The 22230-nt window shown below is 37.7% G+C and overlaps 1 protein-coding gene across 5 annotated transcripts in view; it reads right to left on the bottom strand.

Moving 5' to 3' along the window:
• DCLK1 (doublecortin like kinase 1) overlaps positions 1-22230 on the bottom strand; it is a 231659-nt gene that overhangs the window by 62893 nt on the left and 146536 nt on the right. For 4 of the 5 annotated variants that reach the window (XM_021541917.2, XM_021541918.2, XM_021541919.2 and 1 more), the window contains exons 5-6: positions 17823-17939; positions 4960-5054 (exon numbers count right to left, since the gene is read on the bottom strand). In XM_021541917.2, the coding sequence (XP_021397592.1) occupies positions 4960-5054; positions 17823-17939 (212 nt within the window). Of the gene's footprint in view, positions 1-4959; positions 5055-6002; positions 6317-17822; positions 17940-22230 lie in introns of those variants that run through there. The other variant, XM_021541920.3, reaches the window with a different exon arrangement.

The raw sequence follows: 22230 nt of genomic DNA, 5'->3' as shown, positions 1-22230 counted from the left end.
CACCCTATCCCACCTCCACAGCCCAACAACCCTCTTCAAGACACACAGTCATAAGGAATGAAAGTTCAAAAAAGAGAAGTGGCACAGGATAGGGTCCTGTCCTTTTAAAGTGATTTAGGCATAACTGATGTCCAGAGGGGTTCTGATTGGGCAGGTGGCCAGCACATCTCATAGCCATTTTTTGATATCTTAAGGTGTTTTGGGGGATCCTTTCTATATAGAACACACTAACAAATTGCAACAAAAAATCCCTGTAAGAAAAAGTACAAGGAAAACATGAGAATGGGAAAGCTGATGGAACCAGCTTTTGGGTTGACTTGAATGGATTTGTTTTGCTTTTTTTAATCACAGTAAGATAACACAGACAAGAAATGAACAAATCTAAAGGCTATACTACAAAAGAGGATCAGCTAAAATGAATGCTTCACATATTTCAAATTGTGATCTCAATAAACAATGCAGGTTCATATTTTACTTGTAGGCATGATGTAAAAGGGATTTAAGTACCTTAAAGGGGGGATGATTCCCTAGAATGCATAGTCTGTATGTATTCTGCCAATGGGCATGTATAGACACAGTAGAAGACATTAGACTGGCAGAGTGAAAATCACATCTTAAATACATTTCTACTATGTTGCAAACAATCTAGACAAGAGAACAATTTTAAACAGACAAGACCATCTTATTCTGAATACTAACTAGTCAGTTAATTATTAAAATTTCCTTTGAGAATGTACAGTTTGGGAATTTCTAAAACATACAGGAAAAAGGAATCTTTTGATTTCCTAGAGAGGGTAATACCCCAAAATTTTGAACAGTATCTCCCAGGTGGCTGCTCTGACTTCTGAATATTAAAAAAAATATGCATTTTGAACTGACAAATAAGGTATTTCTGAATTTTAATATTTAGAGAATATTTTTATGTTTCTTTCATAACTCTATGATTGCTTTAAATCAAAATCATTCACCAATTTCAGTGCCATTTTCTCTGCTATTTTACCTGCTTTCAAATGCTTGAAAGTCTTAAAAAGTTTTCCTTTCTGAAAGAATTTTTGTTACCTATAATTATCCAGAGAGCTGTATGTCTTGAAATTATGAGGAGAATCTAATTATTATTTTGCATAGATTTTATAAGAAGACAAAAATTGCTGAATGAATCTGACTTCTTGGCTACGTGCAACTCAAAAAAAATCCTTATATACATAGAATTCAATCTGTATAATCAGTAAAGAGGTATCTTAAATCTATTTTTTATTCTGTAGGCTGCAACTCCTAACAACATAGAAAAAATATTTAAATTTTTTTCTAAATGCCATGTCACCTTTTCTGCATAGTTAACTGCACTGTGTTGCAGTAGTAATATTTGTGGGTAACTCATTAACTCTACTTGAATCTGCTATTTCAAACCTGAATTTCAAATGTATTAATCCTCTGGGAAAAAAATCTAAAACTTAATTATGTTCATAACAATATAAAAACTAGAATCTTAATTTCCTATTTAAGAATAAAGAAATAATTAAACTGCATGAAAAAGTAACTATAGCACACAGTCTGCTAGATAAAATATTCAGAAGCTGAAAATTGGTTGACAGTTAGCTAAGATAGCTGATAAATTGTTCCTAGTTCACTTTCAACTTCGTGAATTACACCCATGAAATTAATCTTTCAAATCTTACTTTCTTCAAATATAGACTGAGTTTTGCAGAAGATTATAAAAATATAACTTTCACTGACTTCTGGATTTCTGGAAAAAACTCAGCCAACATACATATGCAAATGAGAACAGATAAATTTTATCTTTTTTGTATTCTGGCTTTTGAGGGTACAAAATTTTATCTGTAGGGTTACAAGAGTACTGTTTTCCTGACTATGTACCACAGGACAGTAAGTATGTAACAGCATGTAAGGCCACATTTTTGACCTTATTTACATCAACCAAAAGCCTTCCTTCAAAGGCCAGAATTCATTTTTTTTAAAAGATGAGTGATGAAATATCAGTAAGTAAAATGATTAATCCCTATTTTAAGCTGCCTAATGTACTCCACAGGTAGTTACTATTCCTAGGAAGAAATCCCTCCCTTTGTGGAAGTACCTTGCTTTGGGGCCTCTGGATTCAAAAGCCTGACCTCCTCTCAGCTGTACTTCCAGGAAAAACACAGGCAACCTGCCTTGACTCCTGGGCATGGTGATGTCAGGTCTACAGCTCCCACATAGCACTGGGTGGGGATGCTGAAGAGCTGACTGATTAGTTAAGGCAAGGTGAACCAGGCTAGGCTAGAGGAAGTGTCCCTACCACCTTCCAGACCCAGTCCTTACCACTGGCACCCCATGTTGGTGGCATGAGAGAACACAAACTCTAACTGCACAGAGGCACAAAACACCTCAAATTACAGAGCTGAGCTGGTGTCCCCAGGACCCAGCACTTTATTTCAGTTCTAATAACAGTAGCTTCCTCAAACTGCAGGTAAAAACAGAAAGACAGTGCAGAAAACCAGCCACCACCTTCACCTCCAGCTCATGGCTACAGCAGCCAACACTCTTCCTTCAGGGCAGGAACACCTCACCTCTCAATACAGGTGACAAGATGGGAACTAAAATGCATCTCTTCTCCCTTGTATGTCTATCACATGATACCAGGACTTCAGCAACCTCCTAGGGAATATGCCTCACCCTGCAACTGGCTTGTCAGCACCGTAGCTGAAGCCACTGAAGACAAAAACAAATGTTTTGAGTTTAAATTTGGTTCATGACAATATGGTACATAAAATAACCTAAGTTAAATTTAAATTAAAAGATACAAAAATCTATACTAAAACTGAACAGAACACCACTTATACTGCTAAAAAGGAAATTGTTATCTTCTAGCACTGCTTAATTCCTTATTTAGTCATTGGAATGAACAATATAGCCTTTAATGATACAATCATATGTTTTTACACTGAACTTCTAACTCATTCACTTCACAAGCTAAACATGAAGGCAGATGGAAAAAATTCTCAGACTGAGTGTTAAGTTTCCATCCCTGAACTTCAGAGTTGATTTTGTAATCTAAATAATGTTATTACAATGCTTTTTACATGATTGCAATCTATTTTTACATGAATATATTCCATGTTTCATGTGGTAAAAAAAATAAATCTGTCCAAAATAAAGCCAGACAAGTATGAAAGGTACCCTACTGAGGTCAAGAGGACTGAATACGAATACTGGAGAAGAGAATTCAACTCTCTAACCATCTTAGTCTTATCTCTCCTGTAGTACACTTCAATATTTATTTTCTCTACAGTTAGCAGTCTGATTTTGTTACCGCTACATAGCACTTTGCATCCATAATACTGGCACTCAGTGATCCTATTACACTTACACATAAAAAGAAGCCCATCTGCTCTCCTCTTCACATTTGAAAGTCAGAAATCTTGTGCCTAGAAACCTCTTGTGTCTAATGGTGCTGATCACATGGCTCCCACTCACCCATCCACAAACATTAGCAGAAAAACATGTCTTCACTGTGGAGAGCAGAGCTTCAGTGGTGAGAAAGTAAGTTTAGGAAAGTTACCAATGAAAAGAGACAGCCTTACAGCAAACACAAATCCAGTGTAAACTGGTATCATCCATCTAAACAGACGGCCTCACATCACCAATGTATAATTCATTTGGAAGACTCTTTGTTCCCTCTCCAGTGACTTATTAATGATTCATTAATAAGCCTTGAAAGCAAGAACAAACAGGTGGGGAAGACATTGCATTCAAGAAGATTTTAGCACCAGCTTACCCACTGGAACCTACATCTTTACTCTCTGTGTAGCAGATGATGAAAACCTTGACACTACCCTGAGGCTCCAGCTGCTGCTCACTGGCTGTCCCTACACTGCAAGATCACAGCCTCCCTGTCTGTAAGCAAGTCATGGCAGAGACCCATTGCTGTATCCCAGATGGAGGTAAGATGTGGACATGCTCCATTCCTCAGCTCCCTGACATACATCAGATATAAAGAATGGTCTGCAGGCTAGAAGGGAGTCATGTCATGCTACAGCTATTCCTGATCTGGGTATCTGGGGAATCAGTTCTGCACCAGCTCCTAAAGTCAAGCACTACCAATTTTGTACATAATCCTCTTAATTTTGAGAGACATAAATTGTATCATTGTTTAAAAACTGAAAAGGGAGAAAAGGCATGAGTTCAAACTCTGTTTAAAAACAAGTCTGAGATACAGATTACTGCCTTAGGGATGCTTTCATTAAGTACTGACCACAGTTTAGAAAACAGCAAAAAATACATAGACATCAGTCTTATTTATTTTAACCAGATAAAATTAATTCAAGCAGCATGTGGAGCTTTTGGGTTGGATGAATAATATTTTATCAGAGGGTTACAGTAGTAACCTGGATGCTTAGAAATATTGTAGATTCCTCCATACCGGATAACTAGGGGGAACCTACAGCAACTATCAACTCTTCTCCAGGAAAGTGATGGACAGGTCTCACGTGCCTTGGTGCTGATAGTACCTTCACTGCACAAGGCTGTGATATCACAGCTAAATTCCACAGTGCATTCTTTCACCTTGCTTCAAAATCAAAGCAGTCTGTAGGCTGTGCAAGTGACAATGCCCACAGTGAGTTAGGAACAAAAGAGATTTCTTTGACATTTTTTTTCAGTTGTGAAATATTTGGAAAAAGAAGGTAAAACAAACAAACAAAAAGTTTTGTGAAAAAGGAGAGAAACCCCTGGGTTTTTTTTCCCCAAGGATAAACCAGTTCTCAGTATACTTAGCATTTTGACAGACACAGAACTGTTGCATTCCACTTCAGGTTGTTTTACAAACACAAGGACTGTAGCCAGGCTCTTCCACCCTATAGCTCTACACACACACAAGGGACCAGAAGGGAGAAGGCTATTGGATAATGGCTATGCTGGATTCTCCCCAGCCATGCTCAGAAATCAGTTTCCTCATTTCCTTACCCTCTGTTTCCGTAGGCTTCCTGGGCTGGTGGGAGATGGGCTTGGAGACTTCCCAGAGCGAGGAGTAGAAAGTTGGCTACCAGGGGTTCCATTCACTAAAAGGACAAGAAATTGAAAAGAATGAATACAAGGCATTATTAAAGGAAAAAAATATTTAAAGCAACATTTTTCTTCGGTCATTGTTGAACAGATTAATTTGGTTTTGCTTAATGTTTGAAACATTAAATAAGGTAATCCAAAAAATAATTATTTCCTTAGATTTTTGGCTCACAAATACAATTTTTTATACAGGTGAAAGCAAATAATGAAAAAACCTGAAAAGACTTTAGCCAATGGCAGAGAACATGATCCTATTTTCTCAAACTGCATTGTTCCTTTACTGAAAGTAAAGTACTTCTATTATTGAAAGTAATGGGGAACAAGGTGCTTTGTTAACCTTAAAAGACAAAATATATAAACATTTTCATTCCATTTAACTATGGCTCGAAGTGCTGCCCACTAAAACTAAAACACAGTATTGCTTGCAAGAACAAACCAACTGCCTGCTTTTCACTTTTTGAGTGAGGACTTAACCATTTGAAGAGATTTTTGCAATACTATCTGACCCAAACACCACCTCAGACTTAACCCAGAAGGGCTTTCTGGAGGCAAATGAATTAGATATAACTCCTCCAGTCTGACTTAGAGGAAAGCATCCCTCTCTCAAATAAACAAGTTTCTTCACATATGCCAGTGCCTATCTTTATAGAAGCATCTTCACGTGCACAGCACATTAGCCAATAAATTAACAAAACAATGCCAGCAGAGGACAGAATTCTACTACAAAGTAACCACATGAGAGGCTATCAATAATATTCACATTGAAGCACTGACAGAAACACTACGAAGCGTGTATCACATAGACATGTAAATATTCTTAAACAAGCAAGTATTCTATCAGAGTCTACATTTGCAAAGTGCTAGGATAAAAAGAACAGAAATCAGATTCTGAATCTTAGGAGAATATTTAAATACTAGGGCTATCAACAAGGCATTTGACTTACCTTCTATGAGTTCTAACATGGACAAAATCTGACTGTTTAACCTGATAAGAGCAAACAGCAAAATTCCTGCTCTGTTCTAAGCCAAGCTGTAGCCAAACAGAGAAGCAATGGGATTAGTTAAGGATAGCTGGGGCTGCTCACAGAGTGAGCTGAATGCGATGCAGGATTCATAAGCAGAAGCCTTTTCTGCGTAAGGCTGACGTCTTCTGAGCAGCAGTGGGAGGTGCAGGTGCTGTCTTAGGGCTACATCAAAGGTGTCAATTAAGCATAATGCTGCTGCTTCACAACGCTGAGCCACCGCAACCCCCACTCGCTTTCCATGGAGCCCCGAAAGCCTAAGCAATTTTATATGCTGTTCACTGAATCATAATGAGGTGCCTTTGGGAGCAATGTAGCAAGTGACTCATCCGAAAATCAAAATGACAATAACTCTTGTAAAACCTCGTCTGACTGGCAATCTAGCAAATGCTAATTCCTTTGGATTAATAGAGTAGGCATTTTTAAAAGATTCTTCTAACTTTCTGCATAATACATTGTTCTTACTGGCTAATACTGGGCCCACACAATATAACGAAGAAATATGCATACCTACCACACCACACACATCAATGACCACATTATACTGCATGATAATCACTTAATAGTGCTTAGGTGCTATGAGCGATGCCATCTCAACATTACTTTGTGCAAAGCATTGTTTACAGTAAACGTGCAATATATTTGCATAAGTATAGAAACAATGCTAAGATGCTCTAATTGGATTTAAATAGGCTATTTTTATAGAAAAACATTTCACTCACCCAGGCTTCAAAATATCTTTATACAGAGAACAATGATCTGCGCATATCAACACTCATTCAAATATTGCAGTAAGTGTAGGGGAATTCACATGCATATGTATGCACATATATTCATACAATATTCAGCAAAACAGCCAGAGATCTGTCCAACAGTGACTAAAATAAAATTTATTACTGGTATCACTGAAATAATTTAGGAAAAGAGAAAGATGAGGACATTAAAAATGAGCTTTCTGGAATCTCAAACTTGTAAAGTTATAAAATGTATCTTCTAAACATCTATGGCATAATTTAGAAACTAACAATAATTCCTACTATTCATACAGAGCTAGTCCTCAAGACTGCTGTGTAACAGGACTATTTCTCTGCCTTCTCTTTATATGAACCAGATAGTCTTAGGTCTTATTATCATAAGCAAATTTAAGATAACAGATACATTTCAATATACCTTGTAGCACTAGGCACTGATTCCTGTTCTTTATAGATTAACTCCTTCCCCATAACATTCACAATAGTTTTTTTTTTAGAATTAATGTAGCAATCACTCTGTCCTGAATACAAAAACTTGAGGCTACCAAGTGGTACCAGACAAACAGTTGCAATGGTGTATTTAACTATCAACATATTTCTGTATCTATATCTATATATATATATATATATATGCATTGATGTATATTATGTTGATGAGTATCTATTTAGGATGAGAAAACAAAGTATTATCATAAATCCTAAAAATTTTACTTACTTGTCACCACCAGATTATCCAGAGTGTTTAAGCTAAGTTTGAATGCTCTCTTCAACTGTGCTTTTAAAAAGGAAAATTATGATAGTTGTGCTTATGTTGGCCATCTGCAACATGTGAAATCAAGAGCATAATCAATGAATTGAGGCCCTCAGCAGATTTAAGTGAAGGTTTCTCACCTCCTTACCCATATCTAAAATATAAAGGATATGGTACATATTCTGTACATAAAACATGTACCAGGATTTTTGAGAGCTTACAGGGACTCCCTATAGAGAGCTGATTAGGAAACTCCAGAGATAGCAAGTAGCTCTGGAGATGAGATTCCTTTTACCAGTCTTTAGGTACCTGTTGTATTGGCTTCTACATCTGAAGTAGTTTTCTAGACTTTATTTTAACCAAGTTGCTGTCACAACACAAGTTGTGTCATCCTGAATCAATCATCTAAACCTGACCTGATAAACAATCTACTAGGAGCATCCATTGCAGTGTAAACTTTCAAAGCTACACATGAATCCTTCTGGATGCTCTCCATACCTGGAGATATATATTGCTGTAATTGTTATTACATTATTCTTACTACTGATATTATTAATATAATCCTTAAGACAGACATCACAACAGGACAGAAATGATAATTTCTGGTATTTTCCCAGTACATTCCAGGGGTCCTCCTTTTATACCTTTTTGTTTATGGCTTCCTGTGCTTGTGAGTCATTATACTAAATTTGCAAATGAAGGTGATATTAGGTGCTGTGCATCAAGAAGAGACTGAAGTGATTCTGACCCTGTTCCTGAACTCCATTTACAATCATTACACCATTCTTAGATAACCTACTCATTACCAGAAAACATGTTAACAAATATGTGAATAAAAGCTGTAAGATTTAATAATAATACTGCATTCCTGATCACTAAATTGCTCTAAAATCCATTTCTAGGTGGAATGTATTTTTGTAGCAAACTGTATTTCTATCCAGTATCTGCACTGCATTTCTCACTGACTGATACAGCACATGTTCCTAGAGAGCACCTTGATGTAGATAAAGACATATGAAATTGGTAAATCGCTGTTGTGATTGATCATTTTATTGAGTGAGGCAAGAGGCTTCTTGTCACTTTTATTTATAAAATGGCAAGGGTCACAGACTTGAGCTTAACACACAGCACCCTTCCACCATCTTATGAAAAAGATTTATCAGTTCAAAATTTCAGCAGTGAAACATGTATTAAAAAACTGCAACAAAACCAAAATTATTGTAGCTACTCAGAGCAGATGTATGCAACTGCTTAGCTGTGAGCTCCTTTCCTCACTGCCCTCTCTTGCTGAGGATGTGCAACAGGGCAAGGACCTGTCTTTGTAGTTGCTTGTTCAGCACCTGGCACACACATGAAGATGGAAAAACCCATAAAATAGAACACTAAAGCTAGATACCAGCATCTACTGAGATAAATGCAAATAGGTTTTCATATGATAATATAAATAATAAATATTATAATATTTATTAATAATATTATTATAATAAACCAGTGAAAATGCTGTAAGTAAAAAGTACTTTAACAGCATTCCAATAAATACATTTTGATAGGGCATATTTTCATTAAGTAATAGAAACAAAAAGCAAGAAAAATTAATTAAAGCATCAAGTGCCAGTCTGAGAAGCCACCATACCATTGCAGTGTATTAAAATCAGTCTCCTACAGAGTTGCCTGTGGATGTGCAAGCATATTGTACTCCATAAAACAGATAACTCAGTGTGTTTAAAAAAGTAGTGTGCCAAACACAAAAATGCATGTGAAAAAGAAGAAGGACACTAAGGGAAAGAAACAGTGCAGGCTTTTTTTGCAGCCACAATTTATTAATAGGAAAGTTTGGCTAAAAAATTATTTAGACAAGTCAGAATATGTGTAGGTCATATTCAGTGACTATTAGCAGAAAATATGAAATTACTATTTGACCTTGCCTCAGTTACTTCTGTAGTTTTTCCCTGTCCTTTCCAAAACAACATTTGTGTCTCGGTAACATTATGTAGTTACAAAATAGTTAGGAAATAAACCATATCTTGCCTTTTTATTCTTTCTGCTTTTGTATTTTACTTTTGTACATTGTGTCATTTTTGTCTTAGCACCAAAAGACAGAGTGAGTACAGAGCACCACATTAGGCAAGTGCCCTCAGTGTGACTCCTCAGTGAAGATGAGGCTTTAGAGGTTCTACCTTAGCATGCAGCTGGTTGAGAAAAAAAGCCAGATACCAACACTGCATTAATTTCAACTGGTGCTAAACTGTCCTTTTTATTTTCAATCTTTTGTAGAGTTTGTGTGAAGAAGTTAAGCAGATAAAAGTAGAACACACCTTTGCCACTGAAGACAAGGCCTGGCAGACCCACACAGGATTTTCACCTGATCAACAGATTAATAGATCAGGTTTACATTCCCCATCCCAGCAGCCACCAATGCACAAGTCCTTGTTAGTCACTGGTACCTGTGGTAGCCACACAGTCTAAGCCAAGCTGTGCAGAGCTCAGCAGGGACTCTAAACCCTACACAGGCTCTTCCACCTCAACCCAGAGTCACCTATGTCTGCACTATCAAGCAGAGAAGTACTGCAGACACACAGATATTACAGGCATATCTTGTATCTCAGAAGAAAGGAGACTGCCTGGAAAATGCAGTTCCCTGGAATCCACCAGTATTTGTTTTTTCCTCCAGTCTCAGAAGCTAAGTGCCTCTTGGGTTTGTTTTTCCTTCTGCACTTCAGCTGATATCTATGAAAGTGTCTGCTAATTTAATGTAGTACCTAATCAGGAGAACACCTGCGTGTATGTAAGATTTAATGAAAATCTCTGTTTTGGACTGTTTTGCCTAACTAGAAAAACCAGGATTCGCAAATCTGTCTGTCTGAACAGAGTACAATTTCCGAGCACGTTTCTTCATTTAGCATTTATCTTTTCATCCTTTAAGAGGGTTAAACTACTCAACATTACCAAATCTACTTCTCTTACCAGCTCTTGTTTTTGTTACAGGGTATAAAATGATGAAAATTAATTTTTTACTGATTAGTATCAAAGACAAACACTATAAATAAAAAATTAAAAAGAAGCCAAGATCAAAGCATATATCATCTGGATATCCCTGGGTCTACAGGATGACTCCATCACTCCCATGGGTGTGTGGTCTTGGCTTTAGGAAAATTTTGCTTCAGCATATTTATTACAAAATCAGTCAGCTGAGTACCTGTAACAGTGTGAATAAAGACACGTGACCTTGCAAAGACAATATGATGAGTTATGCTTTTTCCTTTGGGATACAAAAGACCTTCTGGAGTCAGGTGGTTGAAGGAGGGCTGTTTATGGATAACAGCCTAAGGTTGAACTATCAGACTAAATGAAAACATATCCTATTGCAGAGGAACATCTCTACTTCTTTCTTTCTTATTCTTTTTTTTTAACTAGCAGAGAAAAGCACAAACATCTGACCTAGGGAAGACTTCCATAAAATCCTATTTCCATATCCACTTTTTCCTTTAGAGAACATCTACAGTTTTGATCACGCTTTAGTTTAACATGCAGTTTCACAATTTCTTTACCCAGGTACAATTTAAAAAAGAACCCTCACATAGTCTTTGGTAACATGACCTACTATATCCATTTCTCACTATATTCCCTTTGTCATTTGGAATAAATACATATCAACCCAAGTATTCTTGAAATAGTCACTTGTCACACTGAATAACCCAAACTCCTAAATAACTCTTTTTAAAAACCAAACTTTAACACCTGAATTGATATTGTAAATAAGATTTCAAGCATCTGACATATTCTGAGTAATAACTTGAGGAAAACAGGAAGGGAGAAAAAGAACAATTTTGGCGAAGGTGCTCAAACTGAAAAAAAAAAAAAGTAGCTACTTTAGTTGAGAGCAAGTCCTGAAAATTAGAGTTGGAATTTCAGGAGGTAAACCAGAGTTCACCCAAATGTAGCATCTTTCCAGAATTTAATGGAGCATGGGTACAGTAATTCCAGTCATCTCATGTTTTATTTGATTGATTAAAAATAACGATGATGAAGACATAAATGTTGCTGCTTTCTTTGAATCTACTACCTCTTTGTCCACACTGAAGCTGCTACCAATGGTGTTAAATGGCAGCTGGACAGAAGCCACCAGCTACTGAATCAGACATTCATAATTTTCAGTCACAAGCAATGGGCTGATACCCAGCCTCACCAAAATTAAACGTCTCTTTTATTATGCCTTTTCCAAAATATTATTTGATGCCAACAAAAAAAAAACATCAAAGTGGTTTACAGGTTTTAGGAAGACATCAGAAAAATTAAATAGAGGTAGGATAATCTCTAGCACTTGGAATCAGTCATCAGCCTTCTACCTACCCAGGAGGTCACACTATCTTTTCTTTGCTTTTCTTCTTTGCCTTGTTTCATGCTTCTCTTCTCTATTTAGACTGAAAGCCTTTTGAAGCAGACAATATCTCAAATGGATTTGTAAAAAGCCAGAAAGCAATCCTCCTGCAGTGAGATTTCTGTCTGGCGGTACTGTTTTGAAACACTGTCAGATGTAAATAACAAACTGAAGAAAACAAAATAATGTAAAAGTCAGCCATTACACAGATCTTCCTAGCTTACTTGTACTCTTGGAAGTTAAAACATTATTCTGTGTTTTTATATAAAAATAGGATACATCTGTTCTCAGGAGCCAGGGTGACTATCAGGAAAATATAAGTACATTAAACATATGCTCTGTTACAAGAAAAAAAAAAAAAAAGGAAAGCAAAAAGACAAGGATGAAAAAAAGGTGAACACTACCTATGTAAAGGAAATACACCAAAGAATGGTGTTAAGGCAGATGGAGTCCTTTTGCTCACTGTAGATTGCATAGCTCAAGAAACAACAAGGAGTGTGTGTTTCTCACAGACCGATGCATTTTACTGTGCCCTCAGCTAACCAGAGCAAAGATTTGAACCTTTGTGGCCCTGAGCACTTTTGTAGCCTCTGGTTCCATTAAGGGTCTTTTCCCTGCAACCCTGAAGCCTAATTTCCACTCACAGATTCCCCACTTAGCCCTGTGCTGCCATAGCAGTGTGTCCTAGAGGCTATGGAACAGTGTTTTTCCTCTTGTTCCCATGGCCATGTATCTGCAAAGCCTGACAGTGCTGTTATGGTAGGTTCTGTATAGGACTTTCAGGCTTGCCAAGGAGCCTGTCTATAGGGGCAATAGAGGGCAAAAGGCACCTGCAAAAAGTGAAAGTCATCTGAGAGCATTAGAATTGTCATTAAGAGTCCTTTTTCCCCAGCAGCAGATGAGACAATGAGGGAAATGGTTCTCCAGGACAGTGGCTGGTGGCTCCCCAGGAAGAGGGGACATTCAGGGTCCTTTGCCTGTTCCTCACAGAGTCAGGGGTCACCACAACAAGGTGAGACTGAAATGGAAAGCAAGGACCTTCAAGAAGAATTTCCTCAAAAACAATTTAACATTATTGAGTTTATCTTGACAGCACCAGTTTTGGTAAAATATTGTTTTTCCAGACTTATGATGCAAAAACAAGATACAGAAAAACAACAAATTACCAACCCCTCAACCCCCCCCTCTTTGATTTCTGTAAGCAACTTCAGAAGCTATTGGGATGAATTTGGGAAAGTTATCACCCCAAACCACCATTTGCTCAGAAAAAAGAAACTCATGGACTTCATCCAATTTATAAATAGTTAGTGAAAGCCAAAGCTTAATTCATTGTCCACCTGAAATTCTGTGTCAAAGAAGGGAAACAGTTGTTGAGGATGGCATTTAAGTTCTTAAACCAGGACAGGTTGTCTACATGTCTTAGTTTCGTTTATACATCTATTTGTCTAACAAGGGGAAAATGGACCAAGACTTTGCCTTCATTAACTCTAAAAATGATGAATCCAAATCAGCTATGCTGTTGAATACCTGCATTAAAGACTGTACCATATTATAGATGCATACACAAGAGAATAAAAGTTAACTCAAGGATATCTCTTCATGCGACAATTTTACTAGTTTTAATACCCAACTTTGAGATTTGAATATTTTTTAGCATAGTCTTTGTCTATAGAACTTTCCTTTTTTGGCCCATGTAATTATCCATGTGTATTTTCTTAATATGAGCATTAATTTAAGTCAGAAGCAGAAATATTATCCTTTTGTGCTGTTAGAATGTGCAGACTTCTCAAAGTGCAGAGAGAATCAAAAAGAAACAAAAGGAATCAAATTCTTTGTAATTAGCAATAAGCTCTTTTCCATTCACCTCTCAGTTTTTTGTCAAGGGTACACTACCAAGAATGCTTTCTGCTTCACTTTATCCCTACTTGTTTCAACTTTGTTCTATGACAAAACACCATAAAATGATACACCTTTAACTTTTTGTAATATGTATGAATGATCTTTGATCAGAACAAAGAATCTACTCTTTTTCTTATTTTCCCTGTTTATTGCTAATCAAAGAAAAATCCCTAAAAGTAGTTTAAAGGTTAACTGAAAGCAGTTAAAAAGCATACAATAAAAATACATGTACATACAATTAGCAGTAACAACATGAGACCAAAGTCATAACTTCCAGCTATGCACAAGCCATTCAGGAGCTTCTCTAGTACTGAGACATTTAATGCAGACATAATGGAAAAAATTAGCTGCTCGTATGTGTGCTAGATTCTCTATTATATCAATAATAGAGAATTATTATAAATGTGTGCCATTTATAGTGTGAGAACTATTATAAATGTGTGCCATTTCTCTATTCTGCTTCTGTCACAGGTACGTAATTCAAAGAAACATGCAGCATTTTTATGCTTGCTGAGTGGCAGAAAAGTGGAATCTCTACATATTGTTTGCATTTCATGGGAAAACTGGGTTTTGTGTAAAACAATCTAAGAGTCATTGTTCCTCTTTCTTTGTCCTACTGTGTTTTTTAAATGCAATGTCCAATATAAAATTGCATTTTTAAAAAAATCATTGACTGGTTTTAGCTTTATGTGACTTAAAAACAATTCTTGATAGCAAGTGCTTAGTACAATATTGCTTCCTTGTATGAAAGTAATACTGATCTAAGTACTCATGTATGTAAGGTTAGAAATAGGGTTACTGTAACATTCACACATTTTGACCTATTTGCAAAAAACAAGCACCAGAGATACACACAAAGCAGAGCTGTTCTCCTCACTAAAAATACATTCTATAGAAACACTTTCAATTGTTTATATTTTTTAAGCTTAACAAATTTAGAATAGAATAGAACAGGACAGAACACAATAGAATAAAATAAAATAGAATAGTTCAGTTGGAAGGTCCCTACAACAGCCATCTAGTCCAACTATCAGACCAACTCAGGCCTGACCAAAACTTCAGCATGTTCAGCTGAGAAGTGGAGCAACAGAGTGGCTTTGGCGAGCACCTGGCACCTGACCAAACACACAGTATTTCTTGGTAAAGGAATGCTTCCTAGCTATAGAATCATTGCATTGTTTAGACCAGAGAAGACCTTTAGGATCATCAAATCCAACTGTTAATCCAGCACTGCCAAGACTACCACTAAACCATGTTCCTCAGTGCCATGTCTACACATCTTTTAAATATCTCCATGGATGCTGACTCAAACACTTCCCTGGGTAGCTTGTTCCAACGCTTGATAATGCTCTCAAAAAGAAATGCTTCCCAATGACTAGTATAAAACTTCTCTGGTGCAGCTTTGAACCATTCCAACATTCCTTGTCACTGGATACCAGAAAGAAGAGCTCAGAACCTTCATCTCCACATCCCCTGCTCAGGAAGCCATAGATAGCAATCAGGTCATTCCTCAGCCCTTCCTTTTCTCACAACAATACAACCCTGAAGTCCTTAGTTGCTCCCTATAGGACATAACTTCCAGCACTTTTATCAGTTTTGTTGCCCACTTCTGGACACATTTGAGTACCTTCCCATCATTCATGAACTGTGGTGCCCAGAACTGTACACAGTGCTCAAGGTGAGGCTGCATCAACACTGAATGCATCCTGAAGATCACCTCTTTCTCCTGGCTGTGTTTGACACACCAATTGTTGATGCAATTTGTTCTCCTGGTTACCAGGGCATGCAGCTGACTTGTAAAGAGCCTGCTGCCTGGGGTAACCAGCACCTCCAGATCCCTGTCTGCACGGCAGCTCTCCAGCCACTCCTCCTCCAGTTTATACTTGTGCCGGGCATTATTCCATCCCAGGTGCAGAATTTACCATTTCTTTTTCTTAAACTCCATCCCATTAATCATTGCCCAATGTTCCAGTCTACCTAGATCCCTTTGCAAAGCATCTTGTTCTTTCAGAGAGTCATCAGCACCTCCCAGTTTGTTTATATCCTCAAAATTGTTAATGGTGCATTCACCTCATCTATCCAGAACATCAATAAAAATATTGAAAAAAACTGGCCCTAGACCTGAACCCTGAAGAAATGCTGCTGGTGACAAACTAACATGTGCCTACTTCCTATAAATATATTTTCACATAAGAAATGTTTAAGATGGTTACATCTGTCATCAGCACAGAACCATCCAGAATGGCTTGCATTTTTAATATTTTTACTACATTGTTTCATTTTTTGCTATAAATGCAATGATATGTTAATTATTATTGTTGTGTAGTAAAACCATTCACATTTTTCCACAGGCTGCAAAATAATCTTCTGATCTTTTGAAGTATGCAATATATTCTGCTCAGACCTTCACAGAAGTGAATGGCAAGAAGCTAAGATTTACTCACCTACACTTCCCCAGCACCTTTAAGTAAAAACAGTACTTATTTCTTTCAGGACCAAAACTAACATGGTATCATATATTCAACACAGAAAAAAACCAGGTTGCTGAACCCATAGAAATCTGTGTTATTCACAGGATACTTATTTCACATAGAAATGAGCATACATAGTTCAGTGTTCATTACCTGTACTCACAAATTTATTAGGAAAAAAAACCCAGAGCCTGTAACATTCACACACCAAACAGGGCCTCCCTTGCTAAAGTTAAATTAAACTCTGTTCCACCTAGCTACATAAAAAGTAACATATTTATGAAAGAGCTACTCTGGACTTGTTCCTCACAACTGATATTTTATCCCATTACCTCTTTTCAGGTTTGTGTAACTCAGTCATTCTCTAGGATGTGTAGGAGGCAAGTTCCCTCCCAGCCCTGTTACCTCTATCTATCCCTTTGTCTTTCACTGTGTGATCTTTTTTTCTCACCTTTGCCTTTCTGGAAAAGAAAAACAAGAAGTTCCAGTTGGTCTATCTCTACCCTCTTTGAAACCAGCACAGGGTCGTTCTGATCAGCACCTCCCAACAGAGACCTTACAGTGCTGGATGCAGGTTTCAGGATGCCATTTACTTTCCTCTTGGCAGAAGACTGAGGCAGAAAGGGAGGTGGATTTCAGACAGCGCTAATGTGTGCCTCTTGTAAAATCTATATTCACAAGGAATGCTGAAAATGTTTGCATGAGTCTACTCAAATGGTTCATACCAAGAATTTTTTTGTACCTTCAGGCCCCAGTGCTGGCAATTTAATGCACTTTTTAGTTTATTTATTTTTTCTGCTTGGGGAAAAACTGCAGGTGTAAACTACTCATCAGCTATCTAGTGGGAGCTACTGTGAAGGCAGCCAAAGCAAGGCTCTTCAGTCAGAATTTTCTAAAGCTTTTTGCTGTGTCTGCTCTCCAGCCTGTATCCCTGGTTCGTTAGGTCAATTCCGAAATTTCTTCCTCAGCTATCTTGTCACGTCACATTCACATCTGTAATTGCATTCTTTCTCTGCCCTGCCTTGTTTTCTCAATATCTTCATGATCTTTAATCAATCCTTTCCTCACTCCCTCAGAAACAAAATATGAAAAAGATTGTGAAATTAGCCTTTTAGCAACAGAGATCTTATGCTGCATAACTTGGGCTACTTTCTGGATTATTCTCATTCAGATCCTAGTACAAAGACTACCATACATTTTTTCCTCAAAGTTTAGGTATTGGAAGCAAAAACATGCATGAAAATATAAAGTGAATTGAATCACTGTAATGCCAGAGTATGATTTATAAGATGCTGAAGCTTTATTTTGTATTGGGAAGACACTTGACCTTAGATGTCACTGAGAAAACGCATGAATTTTCAGTATCAACTGTTTTGTACATACAATGTTTTTCCACAGAAATGTAGAATTTTAAGTGCATTTCCCACTCTATTGGAACAGAATGGTTGCTGTTGTTAAGAAATGGTTGCTGCTGTTGTTTGCTTGCTTTACCTGAACTAGTAGAAGCAGGAGACTTGCTGCGTCGGGATGGGCCTGGACTCTTGGTGGTGCTCCTACGTGAACTCGAAGCTATTTTAGTATAGGAAGTAGATTTCACCACCCGACATTCTAGAAGACAAAGAAATAGCATAAGTTAGCAATTAAGAAAGCCAGCAAGATTCTGTAACAGAAAGAGCACTGAGAAGTGAAAACATTTAGCCCACGCTTGTTTTCATTCACCTTGAGGAGTTTTATGAGAAAGTATAAAATCTGTATAAATGGCTCCATTAAAATCCAAGTACAGTACGTACCATATCGCAGACAAAGAACTGCTGCAGTAATCCAGACTTTTAAATTCCATGGTTACTGCAGGTACTTAGGACAGCTTAATTTAACAATGCTGAGACTACTCATAAAATTTCTTTGCTTGTGAAGATTTCAGTACAAGTAATGTGGCAATTTTTTGTAAACAGTCCAAATGCAATGTAAGCATTTTTGTCAGCCAAGGCAGTCTCCTCTAGAAAAACCTGAAGTCTTCTTTTCTGTATCAAAATGTTACGATTGAACACGATGACGCAATTGTCTTCCACTGATGAAAGGTTTGAAGAAAATAAAGCAGGTTTGTTGCTCCTGCTTAATCCTCTGGTGAGCAATAGCCCACATTGTGTAGCACACACAATTCATCACAGGTGAGAGAAACAGCACCACTCGCTCATAACAGACATCAGTAAAATCAATGAAGAGGCGAAATTACCCTCCCACTCGAGAACACTACAAGATGTTCAGGTTAGAGTTTATGTACACCCACACAGATCTGTAGGCATCCTTGCATTACAGCTGCAAAATGGTTCTTGGCCCGAGGATGAAAGAACTTATTGTGCATAGCACTGATGTCTTGCACCCCTAATGGATACTAGATTAATCACCAGACATATTACACAGCAGGGAAAAAAAAAATCCACTTCTTAGTCAGTGTACAATTAAAACTCTGCAGCAATGTTTACACTGTCTTCACCTGACATTGTCAGTACACTTCACTTGTTTAAAAATACATCAGTAAACATTTAGTTCTGTACCAGACCTGTTTCCTATTTTATTCCCATGGTTAAGGTTCCTCAACAAAGGTTAAGAGAAATAAACATGAGCTTTTTCTTCCTAGTCAGAAAATACTGTGTACAAGCCTGCACATTATTTAGTCTTCACAGATCAGTGGAGCCTGTAACATAGTTTAGACAGATTAGAGAACAAAGAAATAAAATTGAGCATAACTAATTAACTTAAACATATACACCCAAGACGATGTCATGAAATTTATTTCTCTTGGCTGTCCTGTTTGTCTTCCATCAAGCTGTTCAAGGAAATAGAAGCAAGAACTGATGCATTACTGAGTGAAACATCTAGCACAGGTGCGAGCTGAAAGGACCAGAGAAATGCCTTGATCTTCCCAAAGATTTTCTTACCAAACTCTACACATTCCTAATGCCCAATAGTAACTAATTTCTTTCAGTTGACTTTTTTTTTGTGATTCATTGATGACTTCTCTTGTTTTATACCTAACAGTGGAAATGGAGAAAAACATTTACTCTATGAGGAAGTTATCTACTGAAAACAGGAGGAATCAGATGAAAGTTTTCAATTAGGTGCCGTTGGGCAACTACAGCAGGAATCTAACATTGATTTATTGGCATAAGCAGCTACTCCAGAAACTATATACAATGCAAACGTAAATAAGTTCTTTATCTACCTGTAAACAAAAATGTAAAACTTGCAAACACCTAACAGCCTGTTAAAACTGAGACATAATCCTAGTGTGGGTCTCATTCACAGGAAACAGTCAGGAAGGCAACTGCATATTCCAATGATCAACAAATAACAAGATTAAAGCAGAATGATCCAACCAAGCAAAACCCATTGGAATATATCATTTGCTTAGCTGAAGAATTGAAGGAAACAGCTACTTCATGCAATATGTAAAAAGCTTTCTTGTTTCCAGCATGTAAAGAAAACAATTATCTACATCCCTCTCCTGCAACTCATGCTAAAGCTTAACTCTTATTTTACTACAAGTATTAATACTAATTCAGGTTCTCTCAATACCTTAAAAACACCCAGACTTAAATATGTTATCACACAGGCATTACCACCATAGCTAATTGGGTCAGACTTGGCTAACAATGGGTCCATCCTGGAGCCATTGGCTCTGCATGACATGAGAGAAGTTGCTGGCAACTCCTCATAGAAGCCACCCCTGTAGTCCCCCCCAACCTCCAAAATGCAGCCATGCAAACACAGTTCATCAGGAAATCATCCTGAGGGGCTACATACGGAGCCTGACCTGTGAGTAACCCCACACAAATGGCATACTGCCCTAAGAGGAAGTCACCTCTCGCAGCTAAACGATCTCTCTCCACAGGAGAGAAACACAAATGGCCATGTGATAATCCAAGAAATGTACAAGCATCACAGGGTCATAGGATAATCCAGTTTAGACATGAGAATTTCCTAGTTCAGTTTCATGCTCAAAGCTTGAAGTAGCTCTACATTCATAGTCCTGGATAATTTGGGGGACACTTTAACCCACTTGGGGCATACACAGTGTAGGAGGAAGGAGGATCTTGGAGAACATCAGTGTCAACTTCCTGTTCCAAGTGACAGAAAAAAACAGTAAGAAGAGATGCTCTGCTCACTCTCACAAAAAAAAAAAAAAAAGAAGACTAGGACTGTGCAGGCAGAAGGCAGCCTTGGCTGCAGTGACCATGGTAGGAGAGTTCTGTATTATGAAGGGATTGGAGGGCAAAATGCAAGATCACAGTTCTGGACCTCAGATAAGCAGACTTAGGATTCTTCAGGTATCTGCTTGGAAGAGTCCCATTGGATAAGGCCCTGGAGAGAAGAGGGGCCCAAGAAAGCTGAGTAATATTAAGGGATCACTTCCAAGTTCCACAACAGTCCATCTCAACAAGCAGGAAGATGTTAAAAAATGCCAGGAGGCCTGCATGGATGAACATGTTGCTGCTGAGGAAATTAAAACATAAAAAAAGAAGCATAAAGAAGGTGGAAGCAGGGACAGGTAACCTGGGAGGTATATAGTCTAAGTCCAAGCATGCAGACATGGTTAGCAAAGCTGAAGTCCAATTAGAATTTAATCTGAGAGACATCAAGAGCAATAAAAAGTGCTTCTTTAGATACAGAGGGAACAAAAGAAAGACTGCAGAAAATGCACACCCATGAAATAGAGTGCCAGTGCATGAGATAGGACCCCAGTGACAAAACGTGGAAAAGGTTAAATTATTGAATGTCGTCTTTGCCTCAGTCTTCACTATCAAACCAAACCTTCAGGAACCCCAGGTCCCAGAAGCAGGGTGAAAGTCTGGAGAAAGGAAAACCTATTCTGGGTGGGAAAAAATCAGATTAGAGAATACTTAAGCAAAACTGGCAATGTAGATCCATGGGACCTAATAGGATGCACTGTGCAGGTGCTGATGGATTTGGATGATCTTGTGAAGTCACTCAGTAGTCTTTGAATGATAGTGATGATTAGGAAAGCCATTTGAAAACTCAGCAAATCTCACTCCTATCTTCAAGAATACCCAAGGAACCACAGAAAAATCAGCCTCACATCAGTCTCTGGGAAAGAGATAGATAAATGAATCATGAAAATAATTTAAAGGCACATTAGGGACAAGAAAATAATCAAAAGCAATTATCATGGATTCACCAACAGGAAGGCACACTCAACCCATTTGATACCTCTGCAATGAAATTACTAGCTTAGCAGATGCAGGGATAACAGTGGATATTGTCTACCAGGACTTCAGTGAGGCTGACATCTCAAGACATTTTTCTTTATATCCAGTCTAAAATTTTTGTTTTAATGTATATCTATCACCACTCACCCTCTTACCAAGCATTACTGTGAAGAGCCGGACTCCACCACCTTGATGGAGAAGAGATGCTGCCCCATTCACATTGGAGGCTACTGGCAGGTACCCCTGAAGCAATTTCCTTTTCCATGCTGAAAAACCTCAGCTCCATCAGCCTCTCCTCACACAGCAAGAGCTCCAACTACCTGCATCATGATGGTCCTTCTCTAATTGTGTCCAGTTTAATGATATATCCTTTGAACTGAGGGGTTTTAAAATAAACACAGTATTCCAGATGTGGCTTCATATGCTAAGCAGAGTCAGTTCTCTGTCTCTACTGAGTCCTATTTAGACTATGTCACAGAAATAATGTCTTTTTTTCCTATTTTTCAATTTTTGTAAACCCTTTTGGTTTATCAACTTTTTTGGTACAATTTTCTTGTTCCTCTCAAAAATAATTCACAGGTTGTGAAATTTTAAAAGGTCACAGTTCAAATGAGCATATATTCTTTTAAGGTAAACTTGTCAAGCACCATGTTTCCTATGGGTTTACAAGT

The sequence above is a fragment of the Lonchura striata genome, chromosome 2, assembly GCF_046129695.1.
Source record: "Lonchura striata isolate bLonStr1 chromosome 2, bLonStr1.mat, whole genome shotgun sequence".
NCBI lineage: Eukaryota > Metazoa > Chordata > Aves > Passeriformes > Estrildidae > Lonchura > Lonchura striata.
The sequence above is the reverse complement of the archived record's forward strand: the minus strand, read 5'-3'. Positions and strand labels throughout refer to the sequence as shown.